General features: G+C 47.1%; 2 protein-coding genes across 3 annotated transcripts in view; both read right to left on the reverse strand.

The window, feature by feature from the left end:
- The window catches only part of GAD2 (glutamate decarboxylase 2), a 39,135-nt gene extending 23,075 nt beyond the window's left edge, over nucleotides 1-16,060 (reverse strand). Inside the window, exons 1-7 of the mRNA XM_075495514.1 lie at nucleotides 15,985-16,060; nucleotides 15,671-15,730; nucleotides 15,360-15,509; nucleotides 13,982-14,215; nucleotides 8,979-9,069; nucleotides 8,029-8,141; nucleotides 3,893-4,008 (exon numbers count right to left, since the gene is read on the reverse strand). Coding sequence (XP_075351629.1) covers nucleotides 3,893-4,008; nucleotides 8,029-8,141; nucleotides 8,979-9,069; nucleotides 13,982-14,215; nucleotides 15,360-15,509; nucleotides 15,671-15,730; nucleotides 15,985-16,060 — 840 coding nt within the window. The remainder of the gene's footprint in view (nucleotides 1-3,892; nucleotides 4,009-8,028; nucleotides 8,142-8,978; nucleotides 9,070-13,981; nucleotides 14,216-15,359; nucleotides 15,510-15,670; nucleotides 15,731-15,984) is intronic.
- A 3,084-nt stretch (nucleotides 16,061-19,144) lies between these two features.
- Nucleotides 19,145-23,832, reverse strand: part of MYO3A (myosin IIIA) — a 117,581-nt gene continuing 112,893 nt past the window's right edge. For both annotated transcript variants that reach the window (XM_075495516.1, XM_075495515.1), the window contains exons 33-35: nucleotides 22,911-22,951; nucleotides 21,057-21,197; nucleotides 19,145-19,312 (exon numbers count right to left, since the gene is read on the reverse strand). In XM_075495516.1, coding sequence (XP_075351631.1) covers nucleotides 19,198-19,312; nucleotides 21,057-21,197; nucleotides 22,911-22,951 — 297 coding nt within the window. In that variant the 3' untranslated portion in view covers nucleotides 19,145-19,197. The remainder of the gene's footprint in view (nucleotides 19,313-21,056; nucleotides 21,198-22,910; nucleotides 22,952-23,832) is intronic.

The following is a 23,832-nucleotide window of genomic DNA, read 5'->3' on the forward strand; positions in this document are numbered from 1 at the left end:
GATTTATTGCAAACTGCCTCCTCCGATCTAATTGATGTGTGGATGCTGCGTGCTATGGCTGTGAGGGTGCTCTCCTACCACCACAGACAAGCCACCTCTCACAGATACTCCCAGTGCTCCTCCAGAGAACGAGGTCCCTCTGAGTATGTCCGGCTGTCTACAATGCTGACACCTTACACCCGAGCTGCCAACAGACCCTCCCTTCGCAGTCAGCGGCTGCCGGAGCCATACTCCCAGTGAAGCCCTGGGCAGGAGCTGTTTCACCCCAAGAGCAGTGCAGATGGGGGGATGCCAGAGGCAGAGACACCCTCTCTGTGCTCCCCTGGCTCTCCAGCTGGGTGAACTGCCAGTTCTTACTCTGTGGTTTCTCTTCCAAAACTAAGACAGGAGTTGTATTGCTATTTCCCTGGTGAGCACCTGACAAGGCGTTCCTCCTTGCGGCAGCTGCTAGAGGGGATGGGAAATTAGGAAAGCTGATGTGGACTACATGAGCACAGTCTTGCTGGGCTGGAGAACAGCAGAGATGAAGAAATCTCTACGTCTTTCCAATTATGCCCAGCTTTTTTTTATTCCCTGAACTATGGATTGAGTCTGTATAGCCCCCAATTAAACACTGAGTCCATGTAAAAGCTGCAAGTCTCTTCAGCTATTTTTATGCTATCAAATAAAAAGGCCAAGGACTGTTTTGTAACCTGAACCCAACTAGTTCTCTACAGCTAAACTTTTCCCCTCTACATCCCTTTCCTCCTCAGAGTACAATGACTTTGTCCTTTTCGCCTGCTAGGGGTGATCCCTGCTCCATGCTATTCCCAGCTACTGCTGGGTACTGTCTAAGAGAGTGCTAGTTGGCCAGGTCAAAATCACAACATGGAATGGGTTAAAATTCAATAGGACTTGCCTTATAGACAAATGGATCAATGAAAACATTCTGAGAAGGCAGCTCTCCCTTCCAGCCACTTCCTCCACACTGAAAAAGGGATGTGCTCAGCTGAGCACTCCCAGCAGCCTAACGCTGATGCACTGGGAGACAGAAGGAGGCCTTCATCTTAGATTTTTCATTGTGTTTGAAACGATAGACTAAAATAGGTTTTTACAACTGGCATCCATAAATTTTACCCCTCTGAGTCAAGGTCTCTTGTGTCACATGCAGTCCAGAACAGCTGCCCTGAAGGACACCACTCTGCTCCTGCAGCAGTGCAGATGAAAGAAGCACTGACGATGCGCTGGTGAATACAGAGGATTGAATTAAGTCCTGAGGAAGTGCATCTCAGTGAAATTATACCTGCGCCAAGACCGACCTAAGCAGTTATAGTGTACTTCACCATCTCTGATGAAACAGAAATAAATAGAAGCAGAGTGAGAGGTAAGTCACGGTTGTACTGAACAGCTTGGGGAAGATCAGCTTACTAGTAACATGCACAGTTGGAATAGTCACATAACCTATTTTAGGCACCTAATGTAGCTTGCGTCTGTCAGGAGGCTGATCTCTCTGTATGGTCAATGCACAGAAGTAGGTGAACCCCTCCCGAAGGTGATTTAGAACATCTAAATTAAGGAATATTTGGGTTTCTAATTTGGATGCTCCGAGTTTCCCACCAGAGTTACCTCTCTTCACTGATTGCGCAGAGAGTGAGGCTCCTAATTTAGGAACATGATGCACTCCTAAATTAGGAAGGGAATTACTTCAGAGCTGTGAATTACTCCTTCCTTCCCTTCTCCCCCACTGGCAGCTGAACCTATCACGGCATCAGATTGAGGCCAGATTCTGATTACAGTAATATTGGTGGCAATTGTGGCGTAACTTCATTAGTTTATAGTAATGGAAGCTCTAGATTGGTAGAAATGAAAATGGAGTCCAGTCTGTGATGCTGATATTCTTGTCTGAAAATTGCTGATATTGGAATCTTTAATTCTGTCTGAAAATTTTGAGACAAAAATCTCAATGTTTCTAAACACGTAAAGTAACTTTAAGCTTTGTTTACCATCATGCCACATGTGCAGAGCATGAGGAAATGATAGTATCCCATTTACAGACTGCTTGTTCCACAGCCATCATCTTACAAGAGCATCCAACTGTGGCAGAGAGAAACCACAATCAGGCTGGGGAGTCTAAAAGGAAATAGAAGATCACCGTGACGTGATAAGTGAGACAAATGACATTCTCGTATCTTAGTGTCTACTCTGGTTCTGCAGGACATTTCCTATCTAAAAAGGGGATTGTACTTCTGGGCCTCTGCAATTCCTGTAACAGTCTCTGCTATTTTGAGGGTTAAACCCTGATCCCACGTCCTTTGGGCAATTAAGGGTTAAAGGATCCTGTCTTCACTTAGCATGGTTTCTTAACTTCCCTAGAAGATGTGCCATTACAAAAAACCTTGATTGAGGAAGGGAAAAAACTGCAATATCAAGATACTTTTAAAATGTAACAGATTTCAGATGCTGTTCTATGGATTCGCTAGTATGTTTGACTTTGGAATGTTTAATTTGCTAAGGGAACTGCTTCTTCCCTGGCATGAAAACACAATTATTAAAGCTCATTTCATTATTTTGAGACTGATAGCACAATTTGGTTCATTGTTTAACATTCCATCGCTACGAATACAATGAAATTCTCTAATGATTAATAAGATTTGTTATTTTAAATAATCATGCTGAACCTTATTTGCAAGACTTACTAGGTCTGTAACTTTCATATGAATAATGCATCTCTAGCTGTAGAGCCAACTTTGGAGAGCTGCTACTCATTTGTAGAATATCCTTCTCTCTGACTGCTTTGGGGACAATTCCTCTGCAATGTGGAGCCCACAGTTGTGTATCGCATCTCATCCTACTGCCATGAAAGGCATCCTCAGAGGGATTTCCTCCCAGACATTTCTGATCAGTTTTTAGGACACTTTGCTCTTCACACTTGCACAGAACGGAAACACATTCTCTGATAAGTCAAAAAAGGTAGCCAGGAGGATGTCGTCACCTAACATGGATGGCATCCTGCTGAGCCCCAGCCACGAAAGAGTCCTTTCCGGCCAAGCCCACGCAGCTGGAGAGAAATTTAGAAGGGGACCATGAAGCCTGAAGAGAGCTCCCAGCCCCTCCTGAGTATAACCCTTCCTTTTCCCCTTCCTCCTGCACATGCATTCTCCACTACAAGCTGCAAGGAGGTTTAAATGGCCATAAACCCAAAACAACCCCCACAATACAGAGAGAAATATGACTTCTGTATGGTTGTTCAAAGAGCAAAAAACTCTGCATTTCTCCCATGAAGACCACTCTGATTTCTCCTGTGCCCACCTCCCCTCACCTCTTGCGCTGCCAGATCCCGGCGGTGCCTGTGGCGAACCCCGGTGCGCTGAAGCTTTTGCTCACAGACAGAAACCCACCGTAAAGCCCGTTCCCCACCGTATACCGCAGCTGCTCTGCTGTACACACACACAGCATTTCCATACTACTGTCTTCATGTATGTTATCACCCTCTCTCTCATTAAATAACAGCAGGAGTGGCTTCAGCTAGAAACATTTTGACTCCCCGTGATTTTCTGTTCCCCTAGAGTGACCCAAACAGAAGACTTTCCTGGCAGAAAGTGCTGAAGCCCAACGATGAGCTCTCATCGTTTGATGTGGTCCTTACCATTCGCATCGACATTTATACAGGCACAAATGAGAGCAAAAAAATGGCAAGGGTTTGTAGAACCTGCTCTCCCTGGATTTCAGCCACAGATAGCTGCACAGCTCATCCCTCTATATATCAAAAAGCCAGCCCCTTCTCATTTTTTTATTCCCAGTGAAGGAATAACAGAAATGAAGACAGTTGGCTACAAATTCCCATTCAGCTATTTGCTTCATCATAAATTCATACAAGCAGCTGTAACAGATAGGAAAAAACAGAAACACATACATGTTCTGATGTGAAGGCAACCAGTCTGGGAATAGCTGCCATTCCTTTTTCTTTAACTTCTGGGAACATCTTGAAACGTGCAATCAACATAGCATACATGTTAGATATGGCACCACCTGGAGTCCACAGTAATATACTGTTACTTTTTCTATGCATTGTAATATAATTGCAGAACAAATGACAAGTCTTGCTACAGTTTTTCTAACTCTAACATTAATGCTTCTGCCTAATGGCAGATTCTTCTTCCTGATGCTCCTCACAGCTGGGTTGTGTAATAACAGGATCTACTACACCCAAATAACAATTTATGCAAAAAGTGCTGCTGCAAAAAATGATGGGGGTTTCCTTTAATCCTCATTTTTGTTACCATTTGTCTCCTTTAGTCCCCAGTCTTATCTTTCCATATGCCATCAACACATAATCCCCACTCTGTTCCACCTCCCAAGCAGACGCCACCACAAGGCAACTTCCTAAGTGGCTTCGAAGTGCAACCTAAACTGTGCTCTTCCCTCCCAAATTAGGGGGGCATTTCATGCCCCGGCTCTGAGGAAACCCACACAGTGAGTCCCAAGAGACACTATCTTCTGGATAACGAGAGTGGGGGGAGGGAAGAGAAAGAAAAAAGGGTCATTCTAACATGTATTTTTCTTTTTATTTGTCCTCTGACAGGAGCAAGGGGAAAAGGTTACACGACCCTAACACCAGCCTTAAAATCACTGGCATACATTGACTTAAAACACCCATTTCAAGATGGGTAATTTATCCACTTCAGGATGGGTATCAGATGACAGCTCTACAGTATTCCATTCCCATATTTCAATTATCAATGCATAAATTAAAAATGAGCACTTTGTTTTTCCTTTTTGAGATTTTTACAAACTGAGCATCTGTGTCTACAGTGCAACAATGTTTGGTTATACATTAATGCTGCATGAGCACTATGGGAATATAATGCAGAACCTGAGGCAGAGTCTGAGTACTTTTACGTATGTACGCACATAAACACACACACACAGACATGTATACATAAAATCCACCGGTTCTATCCTGTATATATACTATATATATATATACAGATTGATCATAGATTGATGTTTATGCACATATATTTATATAAAGCAAAGGTGTATATTGATCATGGTTTTAGGCTTTTAAATGAACAGGTCAGTTCAACTAACTGTTCGTAGTTCAGTTGAACTACAGTTCAACTAACTGTAACTAAATGAGGTCGAGTTCAACTAACCCAACTTTCATGCATCTAAAAATGGACTGAAGAGCACAAGACAGCCACTTCCAGAAGACGGTTCAGTTCATCCTAAGGTAGCTGCTTGTGGTAGGTGGGATGACTTGCCCTGCAAGCGCATCCACCCCTCTCCCTTGAATATAGGGGAGCTGCTGTAACTAGCCCAGGGTAGACACCCAATGCTTGGACGGCCAAAGTGAGATAAGATAAAATCCACCCTTTAAGCAGATCAAGGTAGTACTGCTGAAAGCAGCGACGTTACACCGTGTTACACCAGCAGGGTATATGTGCTGGAAAATTGAACATCATTTTGACTTTTGTAAGATTTGTATTTATCCCAGTGGAGATATATATACTGTTCCACAGCCCACAGAAACTGTGCCCTTCATTTCTAATCAGTGTCCTAGCTCTGCTCTTGCAGTGAGGCTGCCTCTGCTGTGGGCTTTCCCTGACCTCACTGGTCCTCCTGTGAATCCAAGGGAAAATGCCACAGAGGGATGGCATTGCTGGCATGGACGTCAGTACAGATCGGGCTTCTTCTTCCCCTTTCAACTCTCTGCGAGGTATGAACATATTTCTACACCTCTTCACAAACGACAAAACAAGAAATGGAGAGGTTAAGAGGAGATGCTCGGGTACCTGTCCCTAAAAAAATGCAGATGCCATGTAACGGCTGCTGTTGATGATTTAGGTGACTGAACTAAGGTGTCCAAGTTGAAGAAATTTGGCCTATTTTGTCCAAAGTCATTGGCTCAGCGTCAAAAGAATCAAGACTGAAACGTTAAGTTTCTTCAATACCAGGCTTTCCTATTAGTATTTATTACCTAGCCATTTAACCTTAAGCTTATTAATAAGCCCGCATTCTGCCTTTAATTTTGCAGCTGTGTTTACAGCCACAGTTAATCACAGGCAACAAAACACACCTACAGAATTTGGGGAACCTAATCAGGCCTTTATGCCTTGCATGTATTGATACTGTATATTTCATTCCAGAGAATGCAGAGAGCGAGAACCTTTTCTTTGCAACAGTAAGGTCTTCAGCTGAAGCTGTGATGGTTTGAAACAAGAAGACATCATAGAGATGATTCTGATTATTGCCTAAACAAGCAGAACCTGCACTCTGGGTATCGCTGCCTTAACAGAGTGAATTAGAAAGATGCACTTTGCACAAACCAGAAATCGCAGAGAAAGCAAGCGTGAGAGGGGGCAGCACTGCAAAAGGCCAGCACGGGCACACGCCTGCCAGAGAGCCCGTCCCCACGCAGGTTTCGGCTAGATGAAGTGAGCTCCAGCATCTGACACAGTAGCAACACCCTGGCCCCCAGGTCAGGCAGGGACCTCTCGCTGACCCGGGAGGGACCGCAGTTCCTCCCGAGGCATTCATCTTTCCTGACTCACGCTATCTCAAGCGCAGTATGCCAGACTTGGGCACATCTGGTGCACGCACTGAGCCCTTCACCCCTGCCTGCCGCCCGTGCCCTGCCTCTGCCCACCACGTCCACTGAGCAGCATTGCTATTGCTCTTCTCTCCCCTCTCAGGTCCCTGACCAGCCCGGCGTGGCTATTGCGGCTGAAGCCTGCAAGGTGAAGAACTGAAGACCGGCTGTACTGAGTCAGGCCAGGGACTGGACAGTAACCAACTGCTGTTCAGTTCCCAAAAACTTTGGCTTAGGTCCTGGGCTTGTGATACATCTTTAGATGCTGCTCTGTCCGATGGAGGCCACAGTTTTGGTCAGGACCTCTAAGCACTACAGTAAAAGCTGTCAGAGCTTTTTCTTTCAGTGCTTTTTAAATAAGGACTCAACAAGAAGTAACGTAAATTCTTTGCGTCTTTTTGTCCACCTCTGTGGAAAGGCCCAGGACAAAACTCCTGCACCACTCCCCACGTGTGCATTCGGATGTGAGAAAATGAAGATGAGCCTTGCCTCATCTTCTGCACAGCATGAACTTTACCATTCCTGCCCTCAGAGAGCTGAACATCCTAGGCGGTTACCACTGTTCCTTTGCTTAATAGTCCAAACACTCTTTCCCTCTCCATTAGGTCAATGAACTTTCTTTCCAGAAGGGCTCCTTCCCACCAGCTATCAGTCTGTTCTCTTTTGACAAGCCAAGATGCCATGCCCAATGTAATTTCTTTCCATTTTTTGCAATGTGGTGAGATAGATAGGCCAAAATTTTTAGCAATGAAATTCCAGAGTAAGATAGGAGATGACAAAGAGTACAAATCAAAAGACCAAGTGGAATGATTAAAAAAACCAAACAGTCTTAACAACGTAGTGTTTGTCAGAGTCAATGATTTCTCCACAGTTAATCACACTCATTTTTTGCCTTATTGACTTGCCCTGAAGGAACCAGGTTTCTGAGCCTTTAAGCACTCAGATTAACTAGCTACCCAAGTACCCCCACTGAGCTCAACAGGGCAGCTCACACGTGGGAAGCTAACTGTATCCTGTAACGTTGGCAGGATCTTACCAACTCCAGTAAAATTACTTAAAGGGATGCTACGTCTTTCCCTCTTTGCTCCAATTTCCCCAGCGGTGATGGAGAGCATTGTTGTGTTTCTTCCCTCCATTATTAATACAGTAGTCTTTCTATTTCATGTAATCCATAAAAAGTGGGGGCAAAGCAAAACTGCAAGGCAAATGTCTCTTCTGATTATGTTTCCCATGTGCCATTACAGCTGCTCATAATGCAGTGCAATTTGCTCAAACAGACCTTCATAATCACATCCCTAAAATTCATAAACATGCAATACTTTATCTCAAGGAGGCCACTGGTGGTTATTAGCAAGTGTCCTCTCAAACATGCATATTTAATTATGTTTACTCTTTAACTACAGGGGATGTCATATAGCATAGTCTGAAAAATAAAGAAAGCTTGAAATATCATGTACCAGGTGAAAATATCCCATCGCCACAGCCCCCTGGCCAGCCAACCATCTCTCTCATTTTCCTTAGTGTCACATATTCCAAAAGTACAAACACTGGAGCAATTTCATAGGTGAACCTGAAATGTAGTAATGTCCATATTTAATGCTTTCATCTACAACACTAACACATTTTTTTCCAATATTACATTACATTATAGCCACAATATACTCTATCTTGCACTGGACAGAGTTCTGTTTTACAATACTGTTGATAATCTTCCTTTTGATTTGACGTCAAATGTCTAGAAAGAGAAATGCTGAGAGCACTTGAGACTCCATTTCCACCCATTTCAGTGAAACATACCTTGCCCACCTTTTCTAGGCTCAAGGCTTTGCCCGGTATTCAAGAGCTGCTGGGCAGAGCCAGACCTTCGCCTTGCAAAAATCTGTGTGCATGCCTAAAAGCATACATGTCAGCAGTCCTATTCATGATGACAAGACAGTGCATGAAGCTAAGCAAGTGCATAAAAATGCTTCCTAGTCCCAAAGTGACAAAACCCCCACACTTTAAATTCTGCACCTCTTTCTTACAGAAAGCGATGGCTCTAACTGCTCTCAGTGTCGACTGTACATAACCCCTCTACATGAACGCAACTGTTCACTTAGCACACCTTCCATTTTACATATTTATGCATGCAAAATGCTAAAATATTTTTTTCTGTGTATTTTTTTGGGGGGTAGCAAAACCAACATCATATTAGTATGATGAAATTTTATAGAAGACAGCATACGGGACAATGTTGAAAGTCTTCATGTAAATAGCTGTAGCAACCATTTAAAAAGCAGACAATTGTTTTTCCAGCAACCTTAACATAAAAGTATTCTTTCTTTCATTCAGCTACAGCAGCTAATATTTTAGAGTATAACTGTAAAATTATATTAAATATTATTATGGAAAAAAATTTGCTACTTACATATTAGTATTTGCTGCTGATGTCAGCCAGTCTGCTGCCAATCCAACCATGTCCAATCCAGTTGAAAGTTGATTAAAATATCTAGGGTGCCCTGCACAAGATGGAAAATGTTATCAAAAGGCTGATGAGACTGAATGAAACTATTCAGTGCTGAACGGTATATTTACCTCCGGATTTCTATGGAGAAGGAAGTGCTTTCAAGGTACGAAACAAAGCAAACAGTAATAAATACATCTCTTGGAAAAGGCAGGATTTCTCTTCTTTCTCATTCCAAACTCAGTGAAATCAGAGTAATTACACTGAACGCAGAATAATGAACTCCAACATTCCCTATTATCCTCTCAATATGCCTTGAAAATTAGCACATCGTTGCCTCACAAAAATAGCTGTTTGCTCCCGTTAGTGTGTCACATGTTGTCACTGGATGTGTTTTTGCCTGGCTAGGTTTGAAAGGCACGCACGAGACACCATCTGAAGAGCTTGCCAGTACATATAACATCAGTGATGAATGGCTAATGATTATAATAGACAGGGCGAAATGAGAAAATGGAACATTTTGGTGACTGCTTTGCACATGACTCAAAGGCTGATGATTGTACGAAGATGGCAGGGAAGGTGGCGGTCCTTGTCATTTCTTCCCTGTCAGACTGCAATTACAAATAGCCTCGCTGCTCACAATTGTGATTTTAAACAAACCCCACGAAAACCAGCATTGCTGCCCCAGCAGAATGATGCACAAGAATATACTCAATGAGCTGATAGTCCATTTACCTGGTTAATCTAATTGGCTCCTGATTTTTTTCTAAAATCCTGTTAGAGATTTTTCTTAAAAATGTGCCTAGAGCCATTAAACCCAGGAACCATTAAAACTCAGTTTTTACTAGTTGCTCCCCGCAAGCCCCTATTAAGTGGTATAATTACTGGTACAAATTACGGATGGTTCACAATTACTTAAACGCTGTCCGACTCAAAGGACAGGAGCCTCGGCTTGGAAAACACCTGTCCTGACCCACAGACGACGTACTGTTATTGCCATCACAGAAAACAAAAGATAGAGCAAGATGATTGAGGAAATGCAGACCCGGCGCCAAGAGAAAACTTATCTTTGGTCTCCGGTGGCCTCTTATCAGGCGCGGACACATGGCTGGCAGAACAGCCCAGGGAATTGCTCCCCGGCTCCCACCTTGCACACACAAAGGCAGAGTAATCGGGCTGTGCAGGCAGACCGGAGCAGGGCAGAAGCGGCCGGGGGGGCACACACGCAAAATCCAGCTCCCCGCACCCTTAACCTGAGACGAGCCCCATGCCGCTGCCATCCGGCCTGGCTGCGTTGTGCACCGAGCCCTCCCCACCGGAGACAGGAGCTGCTGCCTTCCCCTGGTCCGTGCTGCCCAGGACAGGCGGCCAAAGCCCCTCAGGCACCGAGGGACACTGCCGAGATCCAGCAGGATGAACAGGATCCACGCACGCTCTTGAGCGGGGCAGGTGGGCCTGGGGCACGCAAACACCCCGCCACCACTGCCAAAGCCACAGCGATCCCGCACCAGGGGCTCGGCCTGAAGAGGACTGCATCTCTCCTGACAGTGGCATTTTGAGAGATTTCGGTATTTATAGCTCGGGTTCAATCCCACAGCCAGGCTCCAAGCAGCTTCCCAAATTCCACCGGAAAGCAATAGAAAATTAGGAGCTGAAAGCCTTTGATGAATCTGGGCCACAGGAAGGCTCAAAGAGGCCAGAAAAACTCCTGCTTTGGAAATAAATCCACACTGAAAAGCTGGGGAATAGCAGAATTCATATTTGCAGCTGCAGTGTCTCGGCGGCTCTCCGTCAGCCCCGTACCCAGCCCCAGGCAACAGCCCTGTTGTCACTGCTTGTTTCTTCAAGGAAACCTCCCAGCACACCTCCTGCTTTGGGAACCGCCGCAGGAACAGGGCCGGCTGCAGGCAGGGGTCAGGGCAGCCCTACCCTGGAGCGAGCTGGGGGGAGCAGCGCTGTGCTCCTACAGAGACCTTAGCACAGGGAGAGCAGGAGCTGCTGCTGCTGGCACGGCTGCTGGCAGAGCCCCCAGTGCCTACACCGGTAACGCGGCCCCCGCCCTCAGCACCCTTCCCTTCTGCAACCTGGCTTTAACGTGCAATGGCAGAGAACGTAATGCCCCAATCTGACCCCAGCCTCAGCTGCAAGGGTTGGTCCGTCCGTGTGACACCCTAATATGTGAGCGAGCTCTCTTCCCTCATCTAGATGGCCACAGAAAATTGTGGCTTTGCTTAAAATACAGGCTCTACCGGCCAGGTAAGAAGACTTTGCAAGAGATGCTAAAAAAAATCACTATCCAGGTGCGGTCTGCCTGAAACGCAAATCCTTTTGTCGTGGTTGTCACTGAACAAAGAGGTGACTGGAAAAGAGACTGACAGGATGCAGGGAGCGGGGGAGATGTGAAAATAGGAGATTACTGCTTACTGGTTGGTTTAGCAATATACAACATATTTATGCATATCCCAGAGTAAATCGGGAGATGATGGGCAAGAGCCCGGGCTGAGGCACCAGGACAGCCAGGGACGGCCTTTCCCTGCCGAGGACGTGCCTTTGCCCCATGCACGCTACTCTCAAACATCCTCCCGCTTGCACTCGGTTTTAGGCGCAGACATCCCCTAGCATTAACATGCAGGCTCCACAGCCTCGACAGGGAAGCGACAATAAGGACAGGGCAAAGCTGGACAGCACGAACGAAGGCACGGCCGGCGGCACTGGGTTTGGCCTTGCTCACAGCCCCACCACACACACGGCCTGCTACTGGCATCAGGACCTGCCAGAAGCAAGGCTGGACCAGCGCCAGCTCCTCGCACCCTTCCTGGGGTTTCCAAGCCATTTTTAAATGCTCGCATTTCAATTTCCCCTGCCAGCATTGCACAGGAACTGAATTTCACATCTATCTTCCCCTGCATTTGCAGATGCTGCCTTTTCTATTCTCTCAGATGAAATTCTCACCAGGCGTGGATGCCAGGAGCCAGTAAGGGGGCAGAAAGCCGCGTGTGGCTCCCCCGAGCACCCCAGCGAGCCGCGGCATCAGGCAACACCTGGGAGCATCCCACACCCACCCTTCGGCCGAAAAATCAGCCATCCGGCTCCTCGAATCCCAACTGGGGATCAGTGCTGGGACTTGGGGATCCAGCTGTGAGGCTAATCTAAGCAATGCAATTTATTTTCCAATCTGCCTGCCGGGCACCTGCAGCCAAATGCAGCCCAGGCCCCCCCCCAGCCTAGGAGGGGCCGTGTCCAAAGGGCTCCTGCAGCAGGAACGGATGCAGACCCCTCCTGCCAGAAACCTCACCACATTGTCCTTCCTCTGAGGGTAATTCAAGCGGTTTACTCAGAAGCACATACTGAAGGGCTCCGGGTGTAAATCCCGTGCTTTTTGTGACCCCCCCCCAGGCTGGGGCAGCTGCCCCAGGATGCCGAGGAGCGTCAGCAGCCAAGCGAGCTCCATGACCCACGGTCCCGCAGGTGAACCCCCCTGCGCTGCCGCATCTCACGCAACCCCCCCAGCACCCGTCCTTGGACCTTGAAAACATTATTTTCATTAGAGCAAATTAAAAAATGCCAAGAAGGGAAAGCCTCACACATTGACAGGGAGGAAGAGAAATGGTAACATTGTTTTAAAGGGTCTTTTTTGGATGCACAAAATGAAATAGGTCCATTATGTGGAACAGACTATGACAAAAAAAGATTAACGAAAATCGCCTAAGAAACCCTCTTCTTTGCTTTTGCAGATTCACAGATCCTGTGTTTCACAGCATTCTGTGAAAGTATGTTTCCTATGCCCTACCCAGACACATCACATGGATCACTGAACTGATCGACTTTGCTCCTGTGGACATCATTTATCTAACTATTTGTTCCAATATTTTACGGACGTTTTGACAGCACCCGACTCATGCATCAAGAACATTCAGCTGGACATTTCCACCTCTAAACGAGGAGGATTACAAGATCCCCCACAATCTTTACTGGGATCAGTCTGCTCTGTTCCCAGAAGCTGACAAAATCTGTTTTTTTGGTTTTTTGTTTTCCATCAACCTCTATTCACAAATCAGCCTTTTGTCTCTTTCAGTAATTGCTACGCATTTATTTTTAAGCGATTTCTCAGCAATTCCAATTCCCACTAAGAGCTCCCTGCACGCCACATTATTTCTCAAGCACAGCCGTCATTGTAGCTACGCTGTTTGTCCGCTCCGCCGCAGCTGATTTAAGGTGGCCCCGGGTGCGGAGCCGGGGGCTTCCCCACGCCTGGGTGAGCCCCACGCTGCCGCCCCGCCACGAAGCCCACATGGGGGGGGAGGGTGGGGTCCCAGACAGGCAGGAGACAACCCATCCCTGCCCTCCCCAGTGAAAAACAACAACAAAAGGCTACTAAAACAATTCGGGCTTTGTTTTTATTGCTGGAGCCTAAAGTTGGGAAAAAAAACCCCACTGCTCCTTCCTGTGGGCAGTTCTACCAAATTTTCCTATTTTTATGTCCTGCAGGTAAGGGGAGAAACGGCAAACGGCCGCTCGGAGCTCCCATTTACAGGACGTTCATTGCGATTTTGGCTGTTTTGGAGGGGCTGGTCCCTCTGCCCCTGCAGGGACGCCCCCCCTTCCCCCGCCCGGCAGGGAGCCAGGGGCAGCCCCCGGCCCACCTCATGGGCAAGGGATGGAAAGGAACGGAGGGGAGTCGCAAAGGTGGTGAAAAGGCTGCTGAGCCACACAGCCGGCAACTCGGACGCAGAGAAGCATTAATTTTAAATCGGAAAGGGTGTGCGATGCTGCACTGACAGCTACAGGGACGGGGCTGCCGGAGTATTTTATCATTTAGGAAAACGATTTCTGTCTCTCCTAGAAATTGCTTGGAGCTGACAAAATACAGTTGCTGCTTCAATCTTTAACGTTTCAAGACAAAATGAAATGACACCTTTAATCAATGGATGAGACCATACGGGGTAGAAAACGAGCATGGCTATTACCTGTTTTAATTGCATACTTCAGAGTTGTTCTGCAGTTCAATAAAATTTCTTCCAAGGTCTGTGGCTGGTCTGCCAGTTCCCAGTTATATTCCTGGAGCAGCTCATTTGGGTAATGGAAATCAATAACTTTTGTTGATCTATCAAAACTTTTCACCACATACTGAAGTAAAATGTCCACAATATCTTGTAGGAAAGACATAGTTGTTATTTCTCCGTTGCATGCTGGCAGAAGATCTGGGAATGGAGAAATGAAAAGTTAACTTCGTTTTACAACCATACACACAGATTTTGGACAAAGGCTTCTCCCATTTATGTTTAGGAAATCTTTTCAGTGTGATCAATACAAATAGACTTTGTTTTCATGTAATAAGCTAATTGGTAAGATTGTATTTTCAGGAATGTTCTGAGAGATAATAGGTTTCAATATCCTATCTAAAATAGCACATTTTGCCCACAGTATATTTCAGACCAATTTTTAAGACAATGAGAGAGAGCAGGGAAACAAGAAAAAAGGAAAACGAACCTCAGGAAAAATAAAGACTGGGAAACAAACGCTACAAGCAGCACTCTAAAAACTGTCATTCACCTTGCAATAAAATACCTTCCTCGTGGCTCTCCAACGCAAGTAACTTGTTGATAATTTAATGCCTTTTTCGGAGGCGATGCCGCACGGTCTCTCGGTGCACACACCGACATCTTTTGTTTACACTGAAGTGCGATGGCTCAGGCAGAGCCGAGCTGTAGCGGAACCCCCTAATCTGGGGCAACCCGGGAGCAGCCAGGCAGGCAGCAGCTCCAGCGCACGGCGCCGGCAGGAGCTCTCCCACGGCGGGGCCGGGAGGGCAGAGCTGCCCGCTCTGCCGTGCGAACGGCAGCGCTCCTGGCCAGCGCATTCCTGCGGGAGCTGGGATCTGCTCAGCGGCGGGGACGCTACCGCCAAGGTCAGAAAAGATGAAGTGCAAAAATACCTCGAATTAAAATAAATCAGTAAGAGAGAGCTCTTTCTCTCTCCTCCCCGCAAACCTTAATTACATCGCAGGGACTTCAACGAGAAGGTCGCTGCTGTCGGTATTCCTGAGAAAGAGCAACCTGCAGGCGCCAGCACGCCGGGATTTCATTGCTTTTGTTTTTCGGGATCTTTTTTTCTCTGGGGCTTGGGGTTTTTTTGGCGGCTTTGAGAAATGCCCAGCGCCCGCGGGTGCCGGGGCGGCGCAGGAGCGGGCCGGGGCTGCGGGCGCGGAGCTCCGCGGAGCCGCCGCCGCCGCGCACCGTCGGGCCCCCCCGGCCTCCGCGCACCGCGGGCGGAGGCAATTTCCCGACCGAACCGCTGTTTTTTTGCCAGTTTCAGAAATGCGGCGTGGCCCGGGAGCGCCGTTACCTGTTGAGTGCAGAAAGGCGTAATTCACCTCCGCTTTTTGGCAACCGCAGGGTTTTTTGTCGCAGGTACAGGCCGGCCGCGGCTCCGCTGCCCCCGGGGCTGCCCTGGCGCCGGTGTCCACGGGCTTCTCGGCATCTCCGTAGAGCAGGGCTTGACAGCGACACGGACACACGGCCTCAGCACCGCGGCACCAGCCCCCGTCCCCCCGCCCCCCCCCCCCCCCCCGGGGCAGGGCCCGCGGCCGCCCCCAGCGCTCCGCGGGCGCGCAGCCTTGCCTCCGCCGCGGGCTGCCGGGGCCTCCCTGCCCTTACCGCAGAGTTTGTTTCCGATCCCTCCCGTGAACTTCTGGGCAACCTGACACCAGGCTCTGGCTGCAAGAGAAAATGGAGCGGAGGGTCCGTGGGGACGGGCGCGGGCCGGGGGCGCCTCGTCCGACACCCGGCACCGCTCCCCAGGACCCCCTGCCCAGCCGAGCCGGCCCGGGCTAGAGCCGCCGTCGGTCCCCGCCGCTCCGTCCCGCCGGTCGAGCTTCCCCAAAGGGGTCTCCGGCGAGCGGGCAGCGCTGCCGCGGCGGCCCCGCGGCTCCGTCGGGCCGGTCCCGCCCGGCTGCTCGGCGCCCCCCTACCTGTGCCGGGGCTCTCGGCGGCCGCGGAGCCCTCCTCGGCCCCGAAGGGCCAGAAGCCGGAGCCGGGGCTTGCCATGGCGGAGGCGAACCGGCGGGGCGGGCGAGGAGCGGCGAGCTGCAGCCCAGGCGGCCTGAGCGCGTGTGCGTGAGTGTGAGTGTGCGGGTGTGTAAGTGCGTGCGTCTGCGCCAGGCGGCGGCAGGCGAAGGGGCGGGGGCGCCCCGGGCACGCGTGGGTGGGAGCGTCTCCCGTGGGCGCCCCCGGGGCGCGCTCCGCCGAGCTAACGCGGTCGCTCCCCGCAGCCGCCGCGCCGCCGGCTTCGGCCCCCCGCCTGGGCCGGGACGGGGCGGGCGGCGCCGCGGGGGCCGGGGGAGGTGCCCCGCCGAGCCGGGCAGCGGCCGCGGCTGCCGCCGCGGGGGGTCCCCCGTACCCTGCACCGACGGGGCGGGAGTGGGGGGCGCTCGGGGCAGACCCGAGCCCAAGGGCAGCCTGCGGGGGGGCTGCAGCTGCCTCGGGGGATGACGGCGAGCGCGGTGCCTTGTGCCGCCGCCTCACCGACGGCCTCGCGGCACGACGGCCCCTGCGGCGGCGGGCCGGGGAGCGGGCGGCCGAGCCCCCCGTCGCCGAGCGCCGAGCGGAGGGGAAGGGTGCTTTTTCGGGCCTTTGCGCGGGCGGCCGCGGCGGTACCCCGAGGGGAGGGCTGGGACACCGGCCCTGGGGCTACGGGGAAGCGTCCCCAATCCCGTGAGCTGCAAAGCACCGAGAAATCCCCCTCACCCCCTGCACCGCAGCACCCCCGCGGCTGCGAGTAGGGACTCCCGGGCGGCGGCGCCGAGGCCGGGACAGCCCCTGCCGTAGGCGGCGAGCAGCGGGGGAGTCCTGGGGCGGGGAAGAGACAGCCCTCCCGAGTCCCCGCCGCCCCCCGGCCCAGCCCGGCCCGGCCCGGCCCTGCCCGCAGCGACCGGCGGGGGCTCCGTCGGGCCGGGCCGCCGCGGAGAAGGCGCTGGGTGGAGGGGCCCGTGCGGGGCTGGGGCGGGGACGGCTCCCGTTTCCTCCTCCGCTCCCGGGCTGGGCAAAGGGGTCCCGGCTGCGCTCCCGCGGAGGTGGCGGGAGGAGCTCTGCGCAGCGGACCCTGGCTCCTGCAGCTGCCTGCCCCGGCGTCTCGCCGGGCATCCCCGGACCGTCCCAGGGTCTCTCCGCAGCCCCCCCGCCGGGGCTGGGGTCCCAGCGGAGCCGCCCTCCCCGCTCCAGCCCTGTGGGGGGCAGCAGGTGTCGGAGGCGAGACTGGAAAAGGAGGAAAACAACCGCTCCCCTCCCCTCCCCGACGTTGTTTCTGAAGGCGACCAAAGCTCCCCTTTCCACCCAGCTGGTTCCCCGCGGGAGCACGGAGCCCGTTCTTGCCGTGGCTGCCTCTCCTCCCGCACAGGAGAGATTTCAAGCCCTAACCCTCGGAGGGAGGCAGGCGAGACCGTGCCAGGCCAGGGTTTGGCCCAGCCGAGAGCACTGCTCACCCAGGCCCCCCGCTGCTCCTCGCAGCCAGGCCCTGGGGGCTCCCAGGCTGTGTTCGGGGCCGAGGGCATCTCTCTCCGCTTTCTACGTGCACCCACATGGTTACTAGGACAGTCCCCCCCTGAAATCTCAGGGAATCATCTTGATGTTTTTCAACATCAAGATCGTGAGAAAGTAAAAGAAAACCGGCCCAGGCATGTCTGAAATCACAGGTCTGTTCCAGTTTCCAGATCACATCAGCTTTAAGCCGGTAACTCAGGCTTTCCACGGCGAGCGGCTGCTGTGAGCTCTTCCCAGCCTTACTTACTCATGCCCCAGTCCACAGCGTTTCGTCAGCTCTGGGTGTAATTCAGACCCAGCCAACTGTGTCACTGCTTTGTGCATTTTTATTTACCGATTTAATAATACATGAGAAAGCAACTTTAAAACCGATTTCAAAATTCAAACAATTTATCGCAAATTTTACATTGCAGGAAATTTTAATCCAGTGCAGAGCCTTATAATTAGTTACAGATCAGGAAGCAATGGTTACCTGTCTCTGGGGAAAGGACCAAGTGTGCGGGGGGAACAAACACCCAACCCCTGCGGCTCGCTGCTGCCGCCAATCGTAGTATTGAAGAGAGCTAAGCAAGGGAGCAGGATCAGGCCTTCTTACTGGCATTGTGAGATTTGCCTTCTCTTGCTTTGCAGCTGGGAACATGCAATTATGAATCCTGAAAGGAAGCGCAGCAATTATCTGTGTGGTTTCTGTGAAATAAGGTCTTTTGAATAAAGAATCGGGGGAAGTTTTGAACATGGTGGCTATTGCTTTTATTTCCACTTAATTTCTAGTGGAACTGATTAAGAATGATCATTACATTTAGGCAGCAATCAATCAGAGAGCATATTTCCATTCCCTTCTTGGCACCCCAGAGATTAACATTCCTAAAAATCTAATGCAAAGGAGAACAAAGCAAACACGATTTAAAAGTTCATCACTTAGTCACAAAGCTCAGGGGCAGAGGAGAGGGCTGGATACACTTCCCATAAATGAACATCTCCAACATAAAGATTATACACACAATATTGACCTTTAAAACTGGCTACCAGCTTTACAGTAAAGTCAATAATGAAATAAACTGCCATAGTATGCTATCCAATTAATCATTTAGATTTGTTTCATTAGAGGGACGCTTGCCATATACAGTTCATCCCAAAATTTAGGAATTGTAAACCTAAAATGAGCAGAAATTGCCCTATGGTGTTCTTGTAATTTTTTTTCCTGTCAAACAATTTATTAGAAACAATAACTAAGGTTTTCTGAAGGTGCATATGGGAATTTGAAAGCTTAACTAGGAAACTATGAACTACATGATCTATTTTAATTGGATAAGACTGATGAAATGCAAAAAAGAAAGAAATATGCATTGAGGAAAGTAAACTAGATTTAAGCTGCTTAAAATAATTTTAAGATGTAGCAGTGGTATCCGAAAGAAAGCTGATTTTTATATTAGTTTTTTTTAACGTATATGATATGCAACTGACAGTATCCCTTTGCAACGGTGTTGGGCTGTAAACCACAGTAATTCCTATTCACATGAACACACACGTTGTAAACTTGAAACATTGGAGATTTAAAAAAAAAAAAAGGAAGCACATGGTACAAAATGATAAAAAAGATTATGCTAATAAAAGCCAAATGGCAGCAGGAACAGCAGCAGCAGCAGCTAGAACTGCTGGATAAGGCGCCGGCGCTGTGAGGTCTTGCGCAGCAGTCGTCTGTAGTCATAGGGATTATCTTCGGTTTTACTCTCTTCCAGGGGGCTTTCTGCAACCCTCGACCTAGGGATTAAGCGCAGAAGTGTTTTAGAAATTTAAGTCAAAACATTTACCTTGGCAAATGCTCCTAATCGACTGCTTAACCTCCACTCTTGGGGGAAAAAATAAAAGGAGAAAGAAAAAAAAATCAACTGACTTTGCTAGGCCTCTTTCTGTGCTGCATAAAGCAGGCACCTTGGAACAAACACATTATATACACCCGCCATATACTAAGAGCAGATGAACACAGAAGAACTACATGTTCTTCTACGAAGGGGACATAATAAAAGGACATAAAAACGTTGAGAACATGGGGGTGTTTTGCAGTAGTGTTTGCCTGATGGTTACTGAACCAGATTTTCAGTTGGCGTAAATTTGTTTGCTCTGTTTTTAACCTGCCTGTGGAGCTCACTCTAAGTGTCCAACTCATTTTATTTTTTTTTCAGATGGCAAGCTGCATTTTGGAAGCCACCTCTGCCAGGCTGGAATGGTGACCTGCCACCAGGTGTTACCATGGAGCAAGATTAAAAATAAAACTCAGTTATTTTAAAAGTATATATATAAAACTCTGAAATAACTACAAAATTTTGTAGTGTTCTACATTAAAGGTGTACCCCAGCACTGGTCCTACACCAGCGTCGAAGGTAAACTGCCAAATAAAAAATATTCAGTGATTCACTTCTGTAGATTGAAATGACTGTATAGTCCTTAGATCCAGGTGACCCCACTCAAGAGATACTGAAGTGCAGAAATGTTTATTAATTGCATTCATCTGCCCTCAGAGGTAACAGTGTACATTTAAAAGTTACACAGATTTTTTTCACTATGGCTAATTAGGATGCAATTAGAGCAGCACACAGTAAAAGGTAAGAAATTCCTTTTAGTGAGCTCAGTGGCAAGGTTCTCATTCATCGAAACCAGACATCAGGGTGAAAGATTTGGTGTAATTAACAGCCCTAGAAATTAGAAACTTTTTCCAAGGGATGTAAACGGCATGGTAATTCCCTGATACAATTATTTTTAATTCCATGCCTTCACAACACCTCTCTAAAACTAATTTAGATCCTACCTGAAAAAATGTCAAAAATAAAATATGTAAGGGGCACAAAACATTCTACAAATGTTTTATTCACTACTACGGATACGTTTTCAAATTCAGCAGTCATCCCAGCCTTAGTGTTTTCCTTAAGCCTTTGACCTAGATATTTTCCAAGTTTTTCTTACATGTATGAAGACACAAGAAAATACAAATATATAAAGATACATAAATACGTCTTTGCACGTGCAGTGTGTGTGGGTGCGTTGGCAAGAGTGAGGATATGCATTTCCTCAGCCCAGCAGAGGTCACCCTCTATGAAGTCCATGTGGGAAGGGAGGAGGTCGAGCAAGCCCTCCCGTTAGGGTTTTTCTCCTGGCTGTCCACCTTGGTGGGGTCCACCACAGGCTATAAACACATATGCTGCCACGGGACAGCAGGAAAAGGAGGCAGTCAAGCTGGTGTCTTATCTGCAGAAAGCAGGCAGAAAGTTCAGCGCGCACCCGCTCTATTTAAAAGCTAACCGATTGGAACTACAATTTTTAGTTTCTGCTTTAGTTTAATTTGATTTTAGATCAAATTTTTACAAGTTAATTTGGCAAGATTCCATGAATAAAAAAAATAGATTTATGTCTAATTTGAAAGTGCATCTTTCTTTTTATGAATCTTTTGAATATCTCAACAGGGATATACAACATTTATTTTTTCCTATTATTATTTTGTATGAGTTACCGCTCAGTAGCTCTTAAAATTGTAGTCCTGCGCTCAGCTGCGTGTCTCTTCTTTCTTGTGGTAGAACTGCTGTCCTTTGAGGTGGAATCAGTAGATGAAATTTCTTGGTAGTAGATATCTAAATCTAGCACTTTGCTCAGACTGTTGAGAAATAAGTATACTAAGTTAACAGTTTCACTTTTCAATATTCAACATTAAAAAAAAAGGCAACCAAATATCATCATTAGTTGTGTTTATATGTTGAGGATCTAAGGAAAAATATATATAAGCACAAGAAATCAGTCTCTGAAATGTGACTGCTGTAGGATGCAGATACTGAGAATTTTGAAATGCTAAATACTTTTAGATCTTCATAAAGCAGACATATATGACTGAAGTTGTTTGGGTTTGCCATTACACTCAATGGAGAGGCATTTTTATGGTATAATTCATCTGACCTATTTTAGATATCTCTTTGAGGAAGAGATGAATCATTTTCCTAAAGATGACTATTTTTTTTCTCGGAGTCCAAGAAGAGAGTCTAAAGCAACTAGTTCAGATATCGGTGTCAATAATGCAGATGTCTCTTATTCTGCTAGAGGAATGCTATCCAGGGTATCACATGTACAGGAAAAAACAATCCCAACATCCAGTTTAGAATGGCTAGGAAAAAAATAATATCCTAAAAGCAACCTGAAAAAATAAGTTCAGAATTCACATTGGTAGAAACCAGAAATAACTCATTGATATCTGTTGCTATGTTCTACTAATACGGAGTCCACACATGAAAGAAGATGCAGTCATGGAACTGGTTAACTTGATTTAAGATGAGTGAAACCTAACTGAGGCCAAATGAGAGAAAACACTAGATTTGGATTTTGGTTTTTTTGGCTAAACAGGAGACAACAATAGGTGTGAATTTTTTTCAGGATCCAAATGACATCAGAAGAAGAGCTGTAACAGACCAGACACAGGGACATGGACATTAAGTAAATCCTTTAAGCAGTGGCATAATCAAGTGCAGTTTAAACTGTGGTTGAATGAAGCTAGATGCTGTGAGCACATATGTGCATATGTCATGTAACTTCCTTTAAGATACGTATTTTAGATACGGAGTTTGTATTCTGCAACCTCAGCTGAGGACGGTGCTAAGAGCCCATTCATCTTGCATCTAGGACCAGGCTACCGCAGCACCCATACTATAGTACCATAGCAATGTCACTGGGGAGCAGCAAAAAAAGCTTAAGTATATAAACACAAATAAAATAAAGCTATGATGTATGTCAGGAGCTGCGAACCCCGTCTACAGCACACGTAAGGATCTAAGATACAGAAGGGCAGAATATATCTATTGCTTGCTTTATTTCTGCAGAGATCCTTCAAAATAGGTTAGTTACACTGTGAAGAAAAGACTTCTGGTTGAAATTTCAAGGGCTACTCTTCTTTACCTGTTATTAATAATTAATGTTTTAATTTTTTATGATCTATTTCCAAACAGTCATATATTTTTAGGAGAGAATTTCAACAGTCTTTGTATTTTTGCTAACAAAAAAGAACTGGTTGCTTATTTGCTTTGACTGGAATTTTAAGCACCTTCTGTGTCAGAACTATCTTTGATGTGGACCTTATCTTAACTTATTATTATGCTTGTGTTGCCATGGTAAAGGGCCATGCTGTAGTAAAACTGAACGACTGAATTCTATAATGGATTTTTGTCATTGAAAATTGCATATTTTGACTTTGTATACAATGCCCTTCCTGTGAATCACCAAATTACCATGCTTTTTTAAATGCTTTATTCTCCTGGTTGAAGTACAGCTAAGAACTATTTCTAGAGTACTAAAATGACAATAGTGAGATAATGAAAAAAATTACCTTTCTTTTCTTGGTTTCCGTTTTTCATCTTGTATTGATTTCTAAGAAAATACAAAGTAATTAAAAAAATACTAAAAGGAAAGCTTATGCAAAGATACAATTCATCAATATGTTAGGTAGGAGAGTGTTGTATATTTTTCGTTAAAAGAAAATATAGATAATCTAATTTGCTGAGCAAGCGCCCCAGAAAAATCTCTTTTCAGAATCTTTGAGACTGAGAATGGGATTAGCAGTTATCCCAAATTTCAGTTGCCATACTGTGAAAAAAAGCTAAAGTAATCGCGATCAGAACACAAAAGGAGATCTAAAACTTTCAAATATCTATAGTTGTTTTAATGAAGTTGACAACACTGTCTCACTGAGGCAAATTTACTGTGATGCCATGAGAATTTCTATGAATACAGGCACCGCAGTGGGAGCAGGCATAATCCTCTTCTCATTAATGTCAATGCAGTCTTGTCACAGGTTTGAGCAGAATAAAATGGACATTTAAAAAGCAGTATACTAGGTGGCAAGAGCACCTTTAGGATACAAAACATCCAGAAATGCAGAGGAGAGCGATTTATAGGGAATGTGAATAATTTCTTATCTCTAATAGAGTTCTGTCCCTACAGCCAAAACAATGCTATGCTGCAGCATCTAAAGCATCACACTTCAAAAGCAGTATTTTTAAGTGCAGAGGGTCTTAATTTTGGTCTTAATCGTGTTTCTTGCGAAAGAGTGAAAACTTACTAGAATTAGTGAATTGTACCACTGCAAAGTCACTGAGAGCCGGAAATCCTGATGGACAGACACTTCTTATGCAGGTAAATGCACAAGACATATAATTTCAAAATGATAAGCTGATCTAAAGAAATATACCCCAAAATAAACTTTTAGTGCCTTGCATGAAGAGTGGGCTGTTGTCAGACTTCATTTATAC

The sequence above is a fragment of the Mycteria americana genome, chromosome 2 (assembly GCF_035582795.1).
Source record: "Mycteria americana isolate JAX WOST 10 ecotype Jacksonville Zoo and Gardens chromosome 2, USCA_MyAme_1.0, whole genome shotgun sequence".
In the NCBI taxonomy this organism is placed as follows: domain Eukaryota; kingdom Metazoa; phylum Chordata; class Aves; order Ciconiiformes; family Ciconiidae; genus Mycteria; species Mycteria americana.